Genomic DNA, 23,704 nt, shown 5'->3' with positions numbered 1-23,704 from the left:
ATTTATTAAGTTGTAAATATTTATTAAGTTGTAAATATTTATTTATCTTTTTACATTTAAATATATCGATAAGAGAATGTATTTAATAAAATTTGTGTTAAAAATTCTTAAAATTTTGCTTGGAAATCTTTTTTGGGCTAAGTTTATCCTATAAAAAAAGCTCGAACCCAAAGTAGTGGTTTGAAATATTGCAAATAGCTTCCGTGGATTTATTTGCGGTTTAAAAAAAAAATTAATTTAAAAATTACCAAACCAAACAATTGAAACCCCTCTTAAATTACCATAAATTTGTATATTCATTGTCGAATATCATTTATGTATAAGTAAAAATGCAGAATGTACAAGTACACCAATTTCAGTATAACAAAGCCCATACCCAAATCCACAATAATCCCGTCCAATACACTCTGCCCCTATCTTCTCCTCCATTGCATCACCTGCTTAAACCCTCTTCAAGAACCCTAAATCAGTTTCTCTCAAGATTAAAGCAAATGGCTCTTTCGAAACCAGCTTTCTTAAATCACCTCAAACTGCTGGTGAGAACCCACCACCACCCGATCCGCCCTGCCGTCATATCTCTCCGCCATTTATCATTTGCCACACCAGAAGACGCCGCCGCAGAACGTCGCCGCCGAAAACGTCGCCTCCGTATCGAACCCCCTCTTAACGCTCTCCGCTCCAACACCCAATCGCAGCCTCGACCTACTCCGACCCCAAATCAAAACCCTAACGCCCCAAAAATCCCCGAACACGTCTCTGTTCTCACCGGAAAACGCCTCGAGCTCCATAACCGTATTCTCAAACTCATCCGCGAAAATGATTTACAAGAAGCCGTTCTCTTGACGCGTCACTCAGTCTACTCCAACTGCAAACCCACCATCTTCACATGTAACGCCGTCATGAACGCCTGTCTCCGGCAGTCTAAATACGCAGATCTCCTTAACCTCCACCGTTTCATCACGCAAGCAGCTATCGCGGCGAACATCGTCTCTTATAACCTCATCATCAACACCTATATGGATTGCCGGAAAATTGACACCGCTTTGGAACACTACAAGCAGTTAATCGATAATGCTCCTTTTGAACCCAACACGACGACATTCCGGATTATAGTGAAAGGGCTAGTTGACAACGATAAGCTGGAGAAGGCTTTGGAAATCAAAGACGACATGTTATCGAAAGGGTTTGAAGCTGATCCAACTGTTTATTATCATTTGATGACTGGGCAAGCAAAGAACGAGAACCCTGATGGAATCTTCAATCTGTACGAGGAATTGAAAGAGAAATTAGGTGGATTTGTTCATGATGGTGTTGTTTATGGTAGTGTCACGAAAGCGTATTTCTTGAAAGGAATGGAGAAGGAGGCTATGGAATGCTACGAAGAAGCTCTGCGTGAGGAATCAAAGATCAGGATGAGTGCAATGGCGTATAATTCCTTACTGGATGCCCTGTCAAAAAATGGAAAGTTTGATATCGCACTGAAGCTGTTCGATAGAATGCTACAAGAGCATAACCCACCTATACTTCTCAGAGTCAATCTCGGTAGCTATAATCTGATGGTGGATGGCTACTGTGCAGAAAAAAGATTCGATGAAGCAATAAACACCTTCAATCAAATGGGGAAGACACGTTGTCATCCAGACACTCTTTCATTCAACAATCTAATCGAGCAATTGTGCAACAATGGAATGTTGGCTAAAGCAGAAGAACTCTACAACACTATGAACGAAAAACAGGTAACCCCAGATGAATACACTTTTGTTGTATTAATGGACACTTGTTTCCAAGAAAATCGCCCAGATGATGCAGCTGCATATTTCAAAACAATGATTGAATCCAAACTGAGGCCAAATCTAACAGTTTATAATCGGTTAATGGATGGGTTAATAAAAGTTGGGAAAGTTGATGAAGCAAAATCTTTCTTTGATATGATGGTGCCTAAGCTAAAAATGGATGATGAGAGCTATAAGTTTATAATGAAAGCTTTGTTTGATATCAAGAAACATGATGAAGTTCTTGAAATGATTGGTAGAATGTTGAGGGAGGAGCCATTGGAGTTTTCTGATGAGTTGCAGGTTTTTGTAAGGGAAGAGTTAAAGAAAGAAGATAGGGAGGATGATTTGGTGAAGTTAATGGCGGATATTGAGAGAGAGAAAGCTGAGGTGGCAGCTAAAGAGGCTGAGGAAGCTGAGAAGGCGAAAGCTAGTGTCACATCTGTGTATTCTAATTTCTTGCCACTTAAGTTGAAAGGTGATGGTGAGAATGGTAATGGCGGTAATGATGGTGGTGAGAGGGTGGTGGATGGTGAGGTGAAGGTGAAGGTGAAGGTGGAGGAGGAGGAGGAGGATGACGTGTCTGGTGAGAAGGCAAGTGCATAAAGGTGTTTTTCTTTTTGTTCTTAGATTGAGTTATTATAAGGATTTATGAAGTAGTGACTTTCTTCTTTAGTGACATTTTAGTTTATAAGATTAAAAGAAATCATTGAAATAATATGATTATCTGCTTGTTATTGAGCTCTGAAAATGGCATTTGATGTTTATAAGATTGCAAAATGACATTGGATTAAGTTTGTAGAGCAAATAGCAAAATGGTATTTTGCAATTTCTGCCTTGAATTATTATATTAAAAATTTGTTTGTATATAATTTTGATGCTAGAAGTTGTTTAAACATTGCTTAGATAAAATTGTTCATTTAGCATTAGTTTTCATGATAACTAAAATTGTTGAGTCTTATATCTTTGTTTTAGTCCCATTAAGCCTTTGTAAAAATGACACCATATTCTTTTTTGTATATTCATTAGAAATGTATCATAATATTTATTAACACAAATATATCTGGATTTTCCAAGTTTTGAAATTTTCAAGGTACAAAATAGTTTTGGAATTAAGGTTATAATGGTAGATGATTGGTTTTCCCACCAGCAAAGCGACATTGTCCTAGAAAAATCATAATAAACTTTATGAAAATTTACTGGGTCAGAATTTTGTGGTTTATTTGACCCTTGTTGTCCTTTGAGATACAAAACTTGTTTTAAGATTGTTAAAATATATATTGATTCATATAAAATTAATCAATCATATTGAATGATGCAATTCAAAACATAATAAGAAGTGAATAATGTAGTCCGAATACGAGCTGTTTGCAGAGAGCATGTTAACTGAGGTACATGTACCATATTTTCTACAAAACGGATTTCATCTGCACTATTGGTCTCCAAGGATTCCGATTTTTTGAGATTGTCAAATGTCATTAGACTTTAACTTTATCTTGGTATAACCTTAATTCCAAAGTGGTAATGCAGTTATGGTAGAAAGCAAAGTGGTAACAAAACTTGACCTTTTGTTGTACTCTTATGTGTCTACTTGGTGGTTGTATTTATATTGTAAAAACTAATTTTTCCCTAACAATCTCCACATGATTGGAAACTGATCAAGAAAAATCAAGCTACGATGATCAAGTCTAACATATGAAGTCTACATAGCAGAGGTATATGTTACCATTCGAATCTTCTTTGATAGTCATACAAATTCACTAATGCAAGTTTATGAATGCTTCATTAATTAATCAATACCAAATGTAATCACATCAATCCGACTCTATGTGCAAGTTTCGAACCATGTATATCAACCAACTATCATGTGGTGCTAAAAAATGGTATTCCAAGGATAATAGGAATTTGGCAATCTTCTTTCATGTCTAACACCACAAAATCAACTGGAAACACAAACTTGCTACTTTAACCGATAAGTCTTCTAATATTCTCTTTGGATAAGTCACCAATCTATTGGCCAAATGTATCGTCATTAGAGTTGGTTTGATTCGGTCAAGTTGAGCTTTGAATAGAAAGAATAAGGCATGAGATTTATACTTGCACCCGAATAGGCTAAAGCATGGCTAATGGTTAGATTACCAAATTGACAGGGTAAATTCAAACTCTTTGGATCCCTCATCTTTGTCGGTATTTTCAACATAGCAACCGAACATTGTTCGTGTTAACAGTACTTGAAGCTTCCTTCAACTTCTTTTGATTGCTAAGCAAATCTTTCAAAAACTTGACATATTTTGGCATTTGAGCAATGACTTCGATAAATGAAATGTTGATGTGTAGAGACTTTATGTGATCAAGGAATTTGCGATGCTTTTCCTTTTGCTTCCATTGTTGCTAACATTATGGCAATGGAATCAGTGGCTTGTATGGTTTAACCATCGGAGACAAAATTGGTACACTCAAATCCATCGCGTTCTCCCATACGCAACACGTTTGCAAAGCAACTTGTTCCTTTTCTTTTTCTTTTTAGAATTTTGCACACTAGAATATTTATTTGTGGAAATAGGAACTAAAGGTTCGAGAATTTTACCATTTCAAGTTGTAACGGACTTTAACATGTGCTTTGGGATTTGTTTCCCTGGTACTTGGTAAAGTTCTTCTAAAACTCTATTGTAACACTCGAGATATTTTGCCCACTTGATTTTCGATGTTTAAAAATGAAGTTTGCTATTTTCTAAGTGTGGTTTCTATTGTTGCCCTAATCTTTCTCACCATCTCTTACCTATCTCTATGTCTTTTGTCGGATGCTTCGGAAAATCGGGTCAACATGTCTTCAAAGTTGGGTTCTTTTCTTGTACAACTTGTTCCAATTGAGGTTCTTTTTGGTAGAAACTATGCCCTCATTGCCTATATTTCCTAGCCATCTCCTTGTAGTATTCATTGTAAGGCTTCCAATTGTTGTTTCAAGGCTTCCAATTATTGTATCTATCGTCAGATGAGTAGCACACTTGAGCTCTCTTGTTTCCATCTTCATATAAAGGAAATTATTTTGTAAGATGTGTACCACTACATTTATCACACCCCACTTGAATAACATGAATGGTTTGATTGAACTTTTTCATATATTTTCCCAACCCATCTAAATTTGGATTTAACGTTGTAAGGCCTCTAGTACTTTTGCCAATTGATCTTTTTTCGTATAGATGAATCTCATGAAGAATGGTATTCATTAGAGTGTTGAGTTAGTTCCTCAATCAAAGCGTAACCATCAACTGGGATCTTTTTGAGAATTGGTCCTTGAGAATCAACCATTTGACGAGTGCTCACATGTATCCAATTGTAGAAAGTTTGAATGATTTAGTGCATATTAAGATCATGTCGTGGGTAATTTTGAAACATCTCCTTGTAAGTATCTCATGCATTATATAATGTCTTATCTTCCGATTACTGAATGTTTTGGATCTTAATCTTCATTTTGCCAATCTCTGATGGCAATCTGAATTGCTTTATGAATTTGGTCTTCAATTGTTCCCATGTAGTGATTGTTCCATCATGTTCAACTTTTAACCAATATTTACTAGTTCCTTGGAGTGTCCAGGAACACTCAAAGCATCATAACATCTTTAGTAACTCCAACATTGTTGAAGTAGTCATCTATCTCTACTATGTTCTCCACATGTTGATGCATGTCTTCATCATCTTTTCACGTGAAAGGATTTTCTCTCAATAAGTGTAAAAACTGACCCTTTATCTCGAAGTGTGTTGTAGCTAGTATTGTCTGAAGAACAAGTTTGGGTCATATTCCTTGTAACACCCAGTTCCCGGTAAGCATTGCTTTCGATTTGTTAAATTAAATATTTAAGGATTTAAACCTTGGTCACGACGTGAGCACTTGTGTGTCACGACATGACTGTGCCTAGGAAAACGTGCATCCCATTTAACTGTGATGACGTGACCACATGAGGGTCACGATGTGACGGCCCTTGCGAGTCAAAACCCTAATTTCGGGGATTGTTCCCCTCTTTAAGGGAAGTGAGGGATAAGGTTTGCTCACCCTAAGCCTCCACCACCTCCCTTCAACGTCCAAAAATCCTAATCTCCCATTGTTAAACCTTGAGCTCCATTTTTGGTGATTTTTAGCCAAGAAGAAGAGAAAGAGTTTCAGTGCATCATCCCGGCTTACAAGCCGTGAGTATCCAAGCTCAATGCTTTATGATCCTAAGAGCTTATATCTAGGTTTCATGTGTTTTTCTTCATGTTTAGGCTAGTTGGAGTGTCGGGGTTCCAAAAAGTTGCCAACTTTATGGATCCCCAGAGTCCTTTGTGGTTATAAGTGATGGATCTGAATTTTGATAGAGTTTTGAACTCTTGCATGAGATCTTGACCCCATTTGACACCATTTTTGACCTAGTTTGAGTTCAAGACATACATATCTATAAAGCAACAATTTTTATGGTCTTTTAGGAGTATGAAAGCCTTTTGGAAAGTATGGATGGGTGGGGAAAAGGATTAAGAGCTTAATACATTAGGTTGACCAGAGAGTTTATGACGACGTGACACTTTGGTCGTCACGTCATGACGAAGGCTGATCCGCGACTATTTTGTCCCCATTATGTCGCGACATAACCAGAGGGTGGCCTCGATGTGGCGAACGACTGAATGAATTTTTGAGTGTTGACTCTAAGGGAGGAGGGAGTCGTTCCCTCCCAACCCACTGAACCCAATGTCACATCACTTTTTCTCTTTTATTTTTCATCATCTTTCCCAACCCACAACACACGGAAACCCTATCTTTTGAACCCACTCAACCCATTCAATTAAAAAAAATACAAAATAATCAAAGGTAAATTCTTAATTAGCTATAGAGTTACCACCGGTATCACTCCCGCTTCAACGGATTGTTTAATTGGTTTCACTAACCCACTTCATCATCTTTCTCTACTTTCTCTCTCTCATTTTCTCTTGTACCATGTGTTTTAAAACTTGTACCTTAGTTGTTTTGTATTTTTTTTTAATTGAGTGGGTTGAGTGGGTTGAGAAAGATATGATTTTCGTGTGTTGTGGGTTGGGAAAGATGAAGAAAAAGAAGAGACAAAAATTGATTTGAAAGTGGGATCAGTGGGTTGGGAGGGAACGACTGCTTCCTCCCTAACTGGATCATTGACTTTTTTTTACTAAGTTTGACCTTAGGTCAAACTTAGGATTTTGGGTTGTTGTTTGAGGAATTGTCCTTGTTTGTTGTATAGGTGACTTATAGAGCTGGTTATCGGATCAGTGATCATTATTGTTATCTTCTAGACTGCATGGTGAGTTTTCTCATTATACTTTGTATTGCAGTATGTGTCCTTGTGTGTAGGATGTTGGTATACTATATTGATATGTTAGATTGATAGATTTATATGATTACATGTAGTTGTTAGTTATTGTTTATCTGTTGTATATGTCGACATAGTGCTAGTGGGTTGAGGTGGTACAACTTTGTGCTCTAGGCCAACAAACCCGGGGCATTTCATCCATGTGTTGTGGGCCGGGGACAATCCAGTCTGATGACTGTAGGCCAAGGGGCAGTCCAGTCCGATGACTGTGGGCCTAGGGGTGATCCAGTGTTACACTATGGGCCCGATGTGAATGCATTGTAATTGTGTGGGGTATATTGGGGGAACTCACTAAGCTTTAGCTTACAGTTGTTAATTTCAATGTTTCAGGTACTTCTAATGATCGGGGGAAGGCGAATGCGTGATCGTACACATCCTCTTATTGTTTTATGTTTTGAGATATTGACTTGATACTTTGAATTTTCTAAGATATGATTCGAAAACAATGGTCTTTTACCTATGGTTTCTTTATAAAAACGAAAATATTTATCATGGTTTTTGGGATGTTACAAGTTGGTTTCAGATCCCTGGTTTGAGAGAATTGGATGAACACTTGTGTGATTCCAAAGTTAAACTATGGAACTGCAAAATATTTTTCATAATTAAATTTAAAATAATCAAAGGAGAGGATGCGATGTGTACAATTAGTCGGAGCCCAAGGAAATTTATTCCCCTAGTAGGGGTGCAAACGAATTCCCTAAATATTTTTTATTTTAATATATAAAAAATAATAAATTATATTATATATAGGCTCGTTTAGGCGTACGAGCCTAATTAAGCTTAGTGACATCGGCTCCAGCTCGAGCTCGTTTAATAAACGAGTTTAATATTAAGCTCGAGCTCGGCTTGGGCTCGTTTACAATCGATTTCGAGTCGAGATTTTAACGAGCCGATCCTGAGTATCTCACGAGTAGCTTGACTCATTTGCACCCCTATCCCCAATATACCCACACTTGTTTTGTGTATTCATGATATAATATAATTTCATGCTAGTTTGTAGGCTAGGGATCTTCAGTAGTTGCATGATATAATTTTCTGATAGCCTGGGAGAACTTCTTGATATGCTATATGGAACTGACATTATTACGGTATTGCTTAGTGTGTGCATCATAATTGTACATAACTAAGATTTCATAGCACGAGAATGTTTGATTTAGCCTTATTTTCTATTCCTTGTTTGGTTGTGAGCTTAGGGTAGAATCAGTTATTTGACTGTCTATCGAATCCATTGTTATATATGATTAACATACACAAGGCGGCTGCAGGGTTAGTGGAAGTTTCATGAGTGAGTATGGTTGTTAGAGGTTCGGGATCGGGAGTCGACGGCTTGGAGATTCCAGGATTGACTGATGATGCAATTCACAAGATGATCACCACTCAGGTGACCGTAGCAGTTAGGGAGGCGATCTCGGAGATGTTTGGGTCTGCCAAGGCCGCAATGATCGAGCTGTTTGATGAGCGTTATGTTGCCGTTACTGAGGCTGCTAGTACCGCAACCACTATAGTTGTTGTTGCATGACTCCATAGGAGAGAAATGATTTAGTATCGGGACTTCAGCAACACGAAGCCCCCAAAGTTTGACGGGGTCTAGAACCCGATCACCGTCATGAGGTGGATATTTCATGTGGAGGGTTGTTTCTTCAAATGCTTGTTCCCAAAGTACCAGAAGGTCAAGTTTTCCTTCAGCCTTCTTCGTTTGGGGGTGAATGATTGGTGGAAGCTGATGACCAGTGGTTATTCTCCTATGGAGAAGGTAGTAGTAACTTGGGAACAGTTCATTGATATGTTCCGCATGAAGTATGTTCCACTAGTTGAGAGGGATAGGTTAGCCCATGAGTATATGTTGCTGAAGCAGACGAAAGAGTCGGTGACATAGATCACCAAGATGTTTATTGAAAGAGCCCTTTTCTTCCATGAGTATGTAGCCTTGGAGCAGGTTCAGATGTCCTGCTACTTGAGTATGCTCAAGAATGAGATCAGGGAGTTCGTGTCGACTCAGCAGTACAGTTCCCTCTCCGAGCTTCATTTATTTTCTCGAAGGAGAGAGATTGAGATTGAGAACCAATCTAAAGAGAACAGGCAGACCCTAGTTTAGACTTAGCCATCAGTGAAGTGGTTTAAGCCCGCCGATTCACGATATGGAGGCTAGAGGGGTCGCACTTATGGAAAGTGTGGGAGAGTGCATGAGGGAGTGTGCTAGTCATCAAATGGTTTCCACAAATATCGTAGGGAGGGCCATATTGCAAGGGAGTGCCATCAGCAGGCTCCACTGCTGATCACCAGGATTTGCTATCACTTTGATCAGGTTGGCCATATGAAGGCCAGTTGTCCATTGCTTATTGCTAGACCAGTGCAAGCATCAGCTCCAACTACCCTTCGGATCACATAAGTGTTGGATTAGTGTCTAAGCCCGTAACTATATTTGGTAAGTACTTGACCCGGTTGTGCATGGTCCTTTTGGGTTGCCTTCACCATAGCAACTTGATAGGGTAATTTATGGAGAGAAAGAAGATATTATGATTTTATTAATATATTATGAGAATAATATATTAAAAGGAATAATCATATTATTTAATGGATATTAGTCATAAATTAATTAAGAATTAATTTGGTGACTAAAAGAGATTAATTGAATAAAGGGGCTTAAACTGTCAAATGTGTGATAGTTGCTTTTTGGGCTGGGAAACCTTTATGGTTAAGGGGTGGACGAAATTGTGGGTAGGAACCCATCTAGATTTCGTCCAAGGCCTTACTCCAGAAGGTTCCATGAGCTGCTTGGTGAACAAGTTGTCCATTAGGGTTTTGACTGAAACCCTAACTGCTCACAGTATAAATAGGACTCTTGGGATATGATTTTCGGCCACTTGTTCTCCTGGAAACCCTTGAGCCAAAAATCATAAGTCCTTACCCTCTCTTATATTGTCCTCTTGCCAATTGGTGTTTGTAATCCATTAGAGGAGTGACACTTGTGACTCTAAGCTCCAAGAACAAGAAGATTCAAGCAAGGAACAAGAGGTAATCATCTAGATCTGACTTTCTTATGTCAAATTCGAATTATATACACTAGATCTAGGGTTTCAAAGTCTTGGATGAATGCATGTACAATTAGAGAAACCTAGATCCAAGCATTAGGGTTTTCATGTGCACATAGGAAAGTTCTTATGACTCAAACCCATCAGTGGTATCAGAGCTTTGTTTGGTTTCTATTGTATTGATGCCTTGTATGTTCATCTTGCTGAAAAAACGTTTTTTGGCCCTCTGCTCGACCTGAATCGGCGAGTCACTAGCTGCACTCGGTGAGTCGGCCCAACTCGGCGAGTCCAATTAGTGACTCGGCGAGTCGGAGCGTCAAACAGAGAGATTTTCGGGATTTCTTGCTGTTTTGCTTAAGGATAATTGCCTAAATCATTTTTTACTAATAAAATCCAAATTTTATTACTGTTTTATGCTTATCCTTACCAAATCAAAAGATAATTACCAATTGTTTAAATAATAAATTCCGTATTTGATAATATTTGATTATTTGAATTAATTATTGAATTATCTTGTAAATAAAATTGATTAGGTCAAATTTAGATAATCATTAAATTAATTGTTTAATTTAAATTATTTGCTATTTGATCCTTTGTGTTTTGAAAAGTTCAAAACTTGTCCTCAAGTTTTGAAATTTAAATTTTGTGATTAAAATGTTTAATTTAAACTATTTAAATTTCAAACCCTAGAATTTTACAAGTTTAAAATTCACCCTATACTATTATATCATTACAAGATTAATATATATATATATATATATATATATATATATATATATATGACTTAAAATGCTAGTCTTACCGTTAGTAGGCCTCATTCACGAAGCCGATCTATAAGAGGGGTATATGGTTATGGCCTATAAAATGGCCGTTTAATGGGTGTCCACTCTCACCCACCGCTTCCTTGATTGGTGGAGAGTCGTTAGCCGAACGGGAAGGATAAGGCAAACCTTTCCTCATTAAAAGTATAATGAATCTATATAAAGTAACTAAATATTTTTGTTTTAAAATTCCCAATCTTAGTTACTTTAGGCAAAAGTGAATTTGATGCAATTCCATGAAATTACACTTTGTACCCTTGCTAAGACGTTAATGGAGCGTGTGTGGTTAACTGGCACATTAATTGGATTCTAAGCAAAGGTGGCAAAGGGTGACTCATTGTTTGTCATAGTTCGATGGAGCGTGTGTGGTTAACCGGCACATCGAATAGGTGACTGTAACAATGAGGGCACCATGTATATTTGCATGGTTATTCACACCCGCTTTGTGATCCTCGGCATCCCAGTCACAAACTAGAGGGGCATATCTAGATTTAAACATGCCATTGAAAGGTTCAATGAATCTCAAAGGATCTAGGAGTTTTTCAATACATTTAAAACTTAATCTTTTTTTCGTTTTTCATGGTGGAGAATTAGTGAATCGACATTCACTTACCTTCAAATTATTTGCTTGTTAGATTACGGCATCCCTTTTATAATTTGTGAATAATGTTGTTGGTTCCTAGCCCTAATTTCTTATTTGGGTGTTTAATTGGGGAATTCGTTTCTAATCAAACTTTGTTCTTTTTCCTTTTCAGATGTCGAACGCAAACAACAACACTTCTGGTTCAAACTCCTCTGGTTCGTTCTCACTCATGAACTTGTGTGGGAAAGTGATCTTTGATGGGACCAATTTCAGTAATTGGATCTGCAACATTCGCATGGTTACTCGCTACGAGGACAAAGAATATGTCCTCGATGAGAAGCTGAAGGAGATTGACATCGACATTGCCTCTGCTGAAGAGATCGCGGACTATGAGGCCCACGAGCATGATGCCACGAAAGTACATTGCATCATGCTGGCGACTATGACTGCAGAACTCCAGAAGTCATATGAGGACAAGTACCCCTATGAGATGCATCAAGATCTGCTGGAACGCTACCACCAGAGTGCTAGGCAAGAAAGGTACGAGATCATCACTTCGATGATCACTACCAAAATGGGTAGTGGAGAGTCCCTTACCGCTCATCTGCAAAAGATGAAAAGATATGTCGATCGTCTGCTGAAGTTGAATGTGAACTTCGATGAAGAGCTGGCGATTGATATCATCCTTCATTCCTTGCCTCCCTGCTATAGCCAATTCCGCATGACCTACCACATGAATAAGGAGGAGGTCTATTTGAGCAAGCTTCATGGCTTGTTGAGGACTGCTGAGAGCAACCTCAAGGACAAATCTGTTGCATCAACTCCAACTCCCGCTGCTGCCTCTGTCTTGGAAATAGGGCAAGGGAAGGGTAAGAAGAGGAAGGCTCCCTTAAGGAGCCACCATAAGGGAAAGTCCCAAGATGGTACCTCTTCTATTGGAACCAAAGTTGGTTCTGCTAAACCCAACTCAAACCCTAAGGAGGAAGAGTGCCACCACTACCACACGATAGGGCATTGGAAGAGAAGCTGCCCGGAATATCTGCAAGCCATCAAGGATGGGAAGATCAAGCCATCTTACGCAGGTATTTACACAATTAAATCTAATGATTCATCGCATTCTATTTCTTGGGTACTTGATACAGGATGTGGTTTTCACATTTGTTCTGATTTGCAGGGCCTAAGAAAAATAGGGATGTGGAGCATGGGAAGATTAATTTGATCATGGGGAACCGAAGATCGTCGCCTGTTACCAAGATCGAAGTTTACTCTTTAATGCTCAGTAGTGGATTAGGATTAGATTTAAACAATTGTTGCTATTCGCCAGATATGGCAAGAAACATCATTTCATTTCATGTTTTATATAAACAAGGTTTTAGATATTCATTTGATAATGAAAAAGGTTCTATTAATGCTTATCTTAATGGTGTATTTTATTTTGAAGCATTGCCTTGTAATGGGATATATGAAACTGTGATGATTGTAGATAACTTAGGAAATGATGTGTTGTGTATTGATTCATCCAATAGTTTAGATAAAGCATGCTTATGGCATTGTCATCTTGGACATGTCAACAAGAAACTCATAGCCCAACTCCAAAAAAATGGAGTGTTGGAGTCATTCGACCTTAGGGACGATGACGTGTGCGAATCTTGTTTGCTTGGAAAGATGACCAAGTCGCCCTTCACTGGCACTTGTGCAAGGGGTGAGGGTTTATTGGACCTCATACATACAGATGTATGTGGACCATTCAGATCCACCACAAGGGATGCATGTCGCTTCTACGTGACTTTTACCGATGATTATAGCAGATATGGTTATGTCTACTTAATCAGGCATAAGTCAGAAACCTTTGAAAAGTTCAAAGAATTTAAACAAGAAGTGGAGAATCAGTTGGGCAGGAAAATCAAGATGCTTCGATCCGATCGAGGAGGAGAGTACCTAAGTCTTGAATTCCACGACTATCTTAAGGAATGCAGAATCGTTTCGCAATTGACGACACCTAGGACATCGCAGTTGACCGGTGTGGCTGAGAGGCGTAATCGAACCTTGTTGGACATGGTTCATTCCATGATGAGTCGTGCTTCGCTACCTATCTTATTTTGGGGGTATGCCTTAGAGACTGGCGCCCATATCCTTAACTTAGTCCCTACGAAGAAGGTTGCCAATACACCTCACGAGATGTGGACAGGGAAAGCTCCCTCGTTGGCACATGTCAAGGTTTGGGGTTGCGAGGCTTTCGTAAGACGAGAGACTCACGACAAGCTCGAACCTTGTTGTGAGCGATGTATTTTCATCGGCTACCCGCAGAAATCCTTTGGACATCTCTTCTATAGACCGAGTGACAATGTTGTCTTCGTTGAGAAAGTGGGAGGCAAATCGATCTTGAAGAGCTTCAAGAGTCGAGCGATGAAGGAACCTCTAACACTGGCGCTCAACCCGAGGAGGAAACTCCGGTTGAACCGATTGACGAATCCTTACCTCTTAGACGTTCCGAAAGGGTTAGTGTTCCACCCCAGTTTTTTGGTTTTCATATTACTACAGAAGGGGATACGTTCATTAGTGATAGTACACTAGTGAATCTGGACGAACCTAACAGCTATAAGGAAGCCATGGCAGGCCCGGAGTCTGCGAAATGGAAAGAGGCTATGGACAGCGAGATCCAGTCCATGTATGACAACCAAGTTTGGAATTTGGTTGACAATGTACCGGGTCGTAAGACGGTCGGGTGCAAGTGGATCTTCAAAAAGAAGACCGACATGGATGAAAATGTGCACACTTATAAGGTGCGATTGGTTGCGAGGGGTTTCACTCAAACTCCTGGAGTTGACTACGATGAAACCTTCTCACCAGTTGCGAAGATAAAGTCTATCAGGGTGATGCTGGCCATTGCTGCATTTCATGACTATGAAATATGGCAAATGGATGTCAAAACCGCTTTCCTTAATGGGAAGTTGGCTGAGGATGTTTACATGGCTTAGCCAGAGGGTTTTGTCAATGCGAAGCATCCCAACAGAGTGTGTAAGCTTGAAAAGTCCATTTATGGACTTAAGCAAGCGTCTCGCAGATAGAATCTTTGTTTTGATGAGAAGGTCAAAGAGTTTGGTTTTATGCGAAGTGAGGATGAATCATGTGTATATGTCAAAGCCAGTGGGAGTGTAGTAAGCTTTCTCATATTGTATGTCGACGACATACTACTCATAGGAAACGACATCCCGACACTGCAGGAAGTTAAGTCCTGGCTCGGGAAGTGCTTCGCTATGAAGGACCTCGGAGAGGCTTCCTATATTTTGGGAATAAGGATAGTGAGAGACAGAAGTAAGAGACTAATAGGACTTAGTCAGAATACTTACTTGGACAAGGTACTAAAAGGTTTTAGTATGGAGAATTCAAAGAAAGGGGAGTTACCAATCCAAAGTAATGCCAAGTTGAGTAAGACTCAAAGTCCTAGTACTGAAGTCGAGATAGCAGAGATGAGCCGAGTACCTTACGCTTCCGCAGTTGGCTCAATCATGTATGCTATGACTTGTACTCCCCCTGATGTGGCCTTCACTTTGAGCATGGTCAGCAGATATCAAGGGAACCCTGGCAAAGCACATTGGACCACAGTCAAGAATATTCTTAAGTACCTTCGGAGGACCAAGGAATGGTTTCTAGTCCTCGGGGGGAGTGCTGACTTAAAGGTGCGAGGGTACAGTGACGCAAGTTTTCAGACCGACAGGGACAACTACCGTTCGTAGTCGGGCTGGGTCTTTACCCTTAATGGAGGAGCAGTGACTTGGAAAAGTTCCAAGCAAGAGACCGTAGCTGATTCAACGTGCGAATCAGAGTACATCGCAGCAAGCGAAGCGTCAAAGGAGGCAATATGGTTGAAGAACTTCATTGGAGACCTTGGAGTTGTGCCAGCCATAAAGGAGCCCATGGAAATTTTCTGTGATAATGAAGGAGCGGTTGCCTTGACCAAGGAACCAAGAGATCACGGTAGATCTAGACATATCGACAAAAAATATCACTTTATTCGACATCGGGTGGAAGAAGGACTCCTCGTGGTAAAGAGGGTATCGTCAGAAGATAACCCAACAGATCCGCTTACGAAGGGACTGAGCAGGGTTAAGCACTTGCAGCACGCTAGGAGCATCGGGCTGAAGGACGATATTAGTTTAGATTAGATATTTTAGAAACGTGTAATAGATAAATTGTAATTAACGTTTGATGATTAAATAAAAGAGTATTATTTATTAGTAATGTTACTGTCTTATGTTAATAATTTACCTATTGTTTCATTTTGCATGTTTTGACTTCCTGAATAATTGAATTATTTGATAATAAGCGAATTATTCGAACGGTCCACAGTCGTTCATATGTTGGAAGTAGATATGAATGAAGACTGTCATGAATTGGTGTGTAGATTGTATAAAGTGCATTATACATAGCAAGAGTTTGCTGCAACGTTCATGAGTGCTTATGAACTTGATTTGAGCATTCGAATAAATCCACGCTTGCTGGAATCACTTCATGGAATTTATCACGAGTGATCGCAAGACGATAATATCATATGGTCTTATAACCTATATATATGGTTTATTGTTTGCTAATTGGTTGTGCATTGATAATGCGTAAACACATCAGTAATTTGATGTTATAAAACACATTATTGTGTATGATTTGATTAATGGATAATAAATGCATATGAGTCGAAGTTTATCTGTTCCTTTTATCCTAAGAGGGTAAAAGCGATATCAGGGCCCCTCGATGATTTGATTTGACTTATGTGTCGGGCCCGGTCAGGACTGAATTGATGTGTTCAATTAAGTTCTATGTCAAATGAATCTGAGATCGAGAAAATAACTGTTGGACAATAAGTATGACTATGTTCCATGTAATTGTCCGCACGATATCTAGAACAGAGGATTATACAATCCCTTATCTGAAGGACAGGTTACTGATAAGATCAGAGTTCGACAACGTCTTTGAGAGCTACGATTGCTAATCGGATAGTGATTGCATTTGTAGTTACTAGACTTATCCAAGTGGGAGACTGTTGGATTAGTGTCTAAGCCTGTAACTATATTTGGTAAGTACTTGACCCGGTTGTGCATGGTCCTTTTGGGTTGCCTTCACCATAGCAACTTGACAGTGTAATTTATGGAGAGAGAGAAGATATTATGATTTTATTAATATATTATGAGAATAATATATTAAAAGGAATAATCATATTATTTAATTGATATTAGTCATAAATTAATTAAGAATTAATTTGGTGACTAAAAGAGATTAATTAAATAAAGGGGCTTAAACTGTCAAATGTGTGATAGTTGCTTTTTGGGCTGGGAAACCTTTATGGTTAAGGGGTGGACGAAATTGTGGGTAGGAACCCATCTAGATTTCGTCCAAGGCCTTACTCCAGAAGGTTGCATGGGGTGCTTGGTGAACAAGTTGTCCATTAGGGTTTTGACTGAAACCCTAACTGCTCACAGTATAAATAGGACCCTTGGGATATGATTTTCGGCCACTTGTTCTCCTGGAAACCCTAGAGCCGAAAATCATAAGTCCTTACCCTCTCTCATATTTCCCTCTTGCCAATTGGTGTTTGTAAGCCATTAGAGGAGTGACACTTGTGACTCTAAGCTCCAAGAACAAGAAGATTCAAGCAAGCAACAAGAGGTAATCATCTAGATCTGACTTTCTTATGTCAAATTCGAATTGTATACACTAGATCTAGGGTTTCAAAGTCTTGGATGAATGCATGTACAATTAGAGAAACCTAAATCCAAGCATTAGGGTTTGCATGTGCACATAGGAAAGTTCTTATGTCTCAAACCCATCAATAAGAACGCCAGGGGTCATGTGTTTCATCTTACAGCAAAGGAGGCCAGGGCGGCGCTTGACGTCATTACTAGTATGTATTCGTTACTATTCTATCAAATTTAATTTATGTATGCTTATGTTTGAATTCCTGATAGGTACATTCATAGTGAATTCCTTGCCTGCTCTTGTGCTTTTTGACTCGGCTGCTAGTCGGTCTTTTGTATCTTAGACCTTCAGTAGGGATTAAAGTATAATCCTTGGGGAGTTGGAGTGTCTGTTGTGAGTTTCCATCACCAACTAACACAAGGTTTCTGCTTCGAGCATGTTTCACGATTGTTCCTTAGAGATATTCGGGGTGCCTTACCCGATTGACCTGGTTCCTATCCCTGTGGGGGATGTATGCGTGATTGTGGGAATGGACTGGCTAAGCAGGGTTGGAGCTGTGATCGATTGTGAGAGACATCTAGTGATGGTTTGAACCCCAAGTGGGGGAGAGCTAACCATTTATGTCTAGGGTACCAGGGTTGGTTCAAATTTTTGTTCGACTGCCATGGCGAGACAGTATCTCCAGCATGGATGTTCGGGTTACCTTGCATATGTGGTTGACACTCGAGATGATGGGAGAGTTTCTGTTTTAGATGTACCAGTGGTTAAAGAGTTTCTAGATGTTTTCCTAGAGGATTTACCCAGTGTGCCTCCCGTGAGTCAGGTGGAGTTCAGGATCGATCTGATCTCTGGTGCAACCTTGAGTTCTAAGGCACCGTATCGCCTCACACCACCAAAGATGTAAGAATTGTGCTTTTATCTTCAGGAGCTGTTAGACAAGCAGTTTATCAGACCAAGCAGTTCACCTTGAGGAGCACTGATTATGTTTGTAAAGAAGAAGGATGGGTCTTACCGTATGTACATAGATTATCAAAAGTTGAACAAGTTGACGGTGAAGAATCGTTACCCATTACCTAGGATTGATGCTCTTTATTATCAGTTTTAGGATGCATCTTGGTTCTCTAAGATTGATATGAGGTCGGGTTACCATCAAATGAGGGTCAGAGAGGATGATGTGGAGAAGAAAATATTTCGAAATCGTTGTGGCCATTATGAGTTCGTGGTGATGCCATTTGGGCTCACGAATACACCTGCAAAATTTATGGATTTTTTGAATTGGGTATGCATACCGATGCTTGATCATTCAGTCATTCTTTTTGTTGATGACATTCTAGTTTACTCCAAGAACAAACAGCAGCATGAGGAACACCTCCGAGAGTTACTTAGGGTCCTGAGGATGGAGAGGCTATATGCCAAATTCTTTAAGTGTGAGTTCTAGTTACGAGAGGTCCATTTCTTGGGACACCTCGTCAATTAGAATGGGATTCTGGTCGATCTAGCCTAGATTGAGGCAGTTATGCAGTGGGAGGTCCCGAAGTCTCTATATGAGATCAGGAGTTTTCTAGGGTTAGCAGGTTATTATTGGAGATTCATCTAGGATTTCTCTGAGATTTATGTTCCTCTAACTTTCTAGGCAATGAAGAGTGTGGATTTCAACTAGCGGCATGAGCAGCAAGCCGCATTTAAGACTTTGAGGCGGAAGTTATGTGAGGCCCCGATATTGGCCCTTCCTGAGGGTGTTGAGTATTTTGTGGTATTTTGCGATGCTTTGATCATAGGTTTGGGGGGAATAGTCATGTAGCAGAGCAGAGTCATTTTGTATATATCTAGATAGTTGAAGCCTCATGAGGTTAGGTACCCGACAAATGATTTGGAGTTGGGGGCAGTTGTTTTTTCCCTTAAAATTTGGAAATGCTATCTCTATACTATCTATACATATCACAAGAGCCTGGGATATCTTATGGATTAGCCGAATCTGAACATGAGGCAGCACAACTGGCCTGATGTAGTCAAGGATTATGACAGTCACATTCTTTATCATACATGGAAGGATAATGTGGTCTCTGATACCTTGAGTCGCAATGCGGCTAGTACTCCCGTTCGAGGACTATGTTTGAGGATGACCATCGACTCCCCACTCATGGATTTGATTTGGGAGACTAAGTCTGAGGGAATAAGGATGGAAAATTAGAAGAAGGAGTAGATGAGGGGCCAGATCGACAGATTTTCCATTGATGGTTATGGGTTTGTGACCTAGTACGGGAGGAATTGGTCCCAACTTTTGGTGGGGTTCGGCAAATAATGATGGAGGAGCAAAAGTCCAATTTCTCAACCTACCATGGAGCCATAATGATTTATATATACTTGAGACTTAGCTATTGGTGGCCATACATGAAGCGAGATATAGCATGGTATGTGGAGAGATGCTTGATCTATCGGATGGTCAAGGCAGAGCACCAGAGGTTGCATGGTAAGCTACATCCTTTGTGGGTTCCCATGTGGAAATGAGAGTACATCACCATGGATTTCATCACGAAATTGCCAAGTACGGCCAAGGTATTTGATGTTATATGGGTTATTATTGATCACCTGACCAATAGTGCTCATTTTCTTGCCATTTGGGAGAGTTCTTCGGCCGAGAAATTGGCTGATGTATATGTGTGTGAGAGCGTTACTCGCCACGGTGTACTGATATCCATCGTATTCTACCATGATGTGAGTTTCACTCCTCGATTTGGGCAGAGTTTTCATGAGGAGTTTGGGTACGAGATTTCACTTCAACACTGCTTATCACCCTTAGACTGATAGTTAGAGTGAGCTGACCATTTTGTGTCATCGATTTTGATGGGAGGCGGGACTCCTACCTCCCGTAGCTGAGTTTTCTTACAACAACAACTATCATTCCAACGTTGGTGCACCTCCGTATAAGTTTATTTATGGGAGGAAGTGTCGTACTCTAGTTTTCTGGGGAGAGGATGGCCATAGGGTCATGGGGAGGATTGAGGTGGTTCTCCAGACGATAGAGCTTATTCAACAGATCAGACAGAGGTTACCGACAACACAGAGACGACATAAGAGTTATGATGATAGACGCCGATCTGAGTTGGAGTTTCAGGTTGGGGACATGCTTCTGCTGAAGGTATCACACTGGAAGGGTGTTATGCGCTTTAAGAAGCTGGGCAAGTTGGGCCCCCTATTTATCGGACCTTTTAGTGTGGTGAGCAAAGTGGGAAAGGTGGCGTACCGGTTGGATTTGTAGGGGGAGCTTAGTCATACTTATAGCACCTTCCATGTTTCTCATCTTCAGAAGTGATTGGTTGATGATACGGTGATGATTCTGTTAGATAACATTCAGGTGATGGGCCCCTGAATTATGTGGAAAGGCATGTGGTTAGTCTGGATAGAAAAATGAAGACCTTGTGGAACAATGAGGTACCCCTAGTCAAGGTTCAATAACAACATCAGAAGGGTTTCGAGTGGAATTAGGAGCTCGAGTCGGAGATGCACAGGCATTACCCAGATCTATTCTTGCAGCTGAGTATTTCGAGGACAAAATCTAGATCAAGTGAGGGAGAATTGTAATACCCAGTTCTAGGTTAGCACTACTTTTGAGTTGTTAAATTAAATATTTAAGGATTTAAACCTTGGTCACAACGTGAGAACTTGTGTGTCACGACGTGAACGTGCTTGGGAAAACGTGCATCCCTTTTAATTGTCATGACATGACCATATGAGGGTCACGATGTGACAGCCCTTGCATACCAAAACCCTAATTTCGGGGATTGTTGCCCTATTTAATGGAAGTGAGGGTTAAGTTTTGCTCACCCTCAACCTATATCACCTCCCTCCAACCTCCAAAAACCCTAATCTCCCATATTTGAACCTTGAGCTTCTTTTTTGGTGATTTCTAGCCAAGAAGAAGAAGAGAAAGAGTTTGGGTGCATCATCTCAGCTTGCAAGCCTCACAATCGTCTTTTCTCATACACTTTGGACCTTTATGAGTATTCAAGTTCCATGCTTTATGATCCTAAGAGCTTAGATCTAGGTTTCATGTGTTTTTCCTTCATGTTTAGGCTAGTTGGAGTGTTGGAGTTCCATAAAGTTGCCAACTTTATGGATCCGTAGATTCCCTTTGTGGTTAGAAGTGATGGATCTGAAGTTTGATAGAGTTTTGAACTCTTGAATGATATCTTGACTCCATTTGACACCATTTTTAACCTAGCTTGAGTTCAAGATATGAATTGGACATGAATGTCTATAAAGCAACAATTTTTATGATATTTTAGGAGTATGAAAGCCGTCTAGAATGTATGGATAGGTGGGGAAAAGGATTAAGAGCTTAATGTATTAGGTATATAAAGTATGGATGACTTTTTGAGTGTTAACTTTGACTGGATCGTTGAATTTTTTGACCAAGTTTGACCATAGGTCAAACTTAGGGATTTAGGTTGTAGTTTGAGGAATTGTCCTTGTTTGCTGTATAAGTGACCTACAGAGATGGTTATCGGGTTAGTGATCATTACTGTTATCTTCTAGACTATGAGGTGAGTTTTCTCACTATACTTTGTACTGCAGTATGTTTCCTTGTGTGCAGGACATTGGTATACTGTAGTGATCTGTTAGATTGGTAGATATGTATGTTTACCTATAGTTGCTGGTTATTGTTTATCTGTTGCATATGTCGACATAGTACGAATGGGTTGAGGCAGTAAGACTTTATGTTGTAGGCCAACAAACTCGGGGCATACCAGTCGTGTGATGTGGGCCGGGGGCAATCCAGTCCGATGATTGTGGGCCCATGGGCAATCAAGTGTTACACTGTGGGCCCGATACATGCATTGTATATGTATTGTTGTGTGGGGTATATTTGAGATGAAAATTTTTATCATTGTTTTTAGGATGTCACTCCAAGCTCAGATCTGGTTCCTAATAGCTCCATAATGGATAAAGTTTCAAACTTTATCCATTAAGATGGTCCAAACAACCAAAATCTAGTCTTTAAGTCTCAAAGGGACCAAAAATGCATCTTTCTCAACTTAATCCATTAAGTCCAAGTCTCCAACCTTCAAATCTAAATCAATATGATGTTTAGATGGATAAAGTTTCCAACTTTATCCATAACAAGCTTACAAACTTTCAAGATCTAAACTTTATGCATTAAAAGCACCCAAAAATCCTAACACAACTTGCTTGGCTTAATGAACAAGTACCAAAACACAACGTTCCAAGTCCAATAAGTCTCAATAGTGTTCCATATAGCTCAAAAGGTGTTGGAGTTTCCTCAAATCCCAAAACATAAGCTCAAGGGTCCAAAAAGTGACAAATATAACAATTAACAAGATCTATAAAACCAATTGTAACACCCTGTTTCGATTCATTTAATAATTCGGGACCATGACCCGGAGATCAAGTATCATAAGGCTTCGGGATTTGGGAAAGAAAGGTTTAGACCCATTTGGATGTGGGTAATGTAGATTACGGGATCCAAGATTTTGGTTTGTGTTGGAGTCAAAGGGTCAAACGAGAAAACTGATGTTTTCAGACTTCTTTCTGAAATATGGATTTTTTTGGAAAATTTTAGTCCAATATATCTAGATAATATTGTGCGGCACTTTAATACCTTTCCATGGATATAAAGATTGTCGAAAACAGAGTTGGAACGAAGAAGTTATGACCATTTGAAGTTAGGAAGGTTTGGGCTTAGTCTAGTACGTTGGGCGTACCGGATGTACACTGGGCATACTACACATACCTGGAGTACGTTGGGCATACACGATCAGTGCCCAAACCTTATTAACACGGTTTTATCCCTATTGAAGCTCCTTAACTTCCCCAAACCCATTCTATTCTCAGCCTCCACCTCTCCAACACCCTCCCTTGAAGCCCTAACCCTAGTTTGTGCCTTTTGAGCAAAAGAAGGTGTTCTTGAGTGATTTGGAGTGTTCTTGGTGACTTGTGACCATGTTATGGATAAAGTTGGAAACCTTATCCATCTAAACATCATATTGATTCAGATCTAAAGGTTGGAGACTTGGACTTTGTGGATTAAGTTAAAAAGATGCACTTTTGGTCCCTTTGAGACTTAAAGACTAGTTCTTGGTTTTTTGGACCATTCTAATGGATAAAGTTGGAAACTATATCCATTATAGAGTTATTAGGAACTATAAAAATGTGATCTTGGACATTGGTTTCTTCTCATGCATGGTCAGGGTTGTCTTATTGGGCCAAGATGCTAGGATTTTTGTTATTAAGGTATTAATAGCCATACAAAACCATAAAGTTGGGAACTTTATGGTTAAGATCACCTTTTAGGGTATAGATCTGGATTTTGGATATAAGTGCTTAAGGATTAAGCAATTAATGGATAAAGTTCATGGCAACTGCGTATGTTGGGCATACCAAGGGGTACGATGCGCGTACGTGGTTAGCTCCC

At 39.7% G+C, this 23,704-nt stretch overlaps 1 protein-coding gene across 1 annotated transcript; it reads left to right on the top strand.

The window, feature by feature from the left end:
- Nucleotides 1-366: 366 nt before the first annotated feature.
- Nucleotides 367-2,601, top strand: EMB1796 (Pentatricopeptide repeat (PPR) superfamily protein). The gene has a single exon (XM_079071519.1). The coding sequence runs from the start codon at nucleotides 492-494 to the stop codon at nucleotides 2,376-2,378; it is 1,887 nt and encodes a 628-aa protein (XP_078927645.1). The 5' UTR covers nucleotides 367-491; the 3' UTR covers nucleotides 2,379-2,601.
- Nucleotides 2,602-23,704: the final 21,103 nt, after the last annotated feature.

The sequence above is a fragment of the Lactuca virosa genome, chromosome 9 (genome assembly GCF_052849685.1).
Source record: "Lactuca virosa cultivar CGN04683 chromosome 9, Lactuca_virosa_CGN04683_v6, whole genome shotgun sequence".
In the NCBI taxonomy this organism is placed as follows: Eukaryota; Viridiplantae; Streptophyta; class Magnoliopsida; order Asterales; family Asteraceae; genus Lactuca; species Lactuca virosa.
This window is presented reverse-complemented; position numbering and strand designations above follow the sequence as displayed.

Coding starts and splice junctions, on each gene's coding strand:
- EMB1796 (XM_079071519.1), top strand. CDS start 492: ATGGCTCTTTCGAAACCAGCTTTCTTAAATCACCTCAAACTGCTGGTG.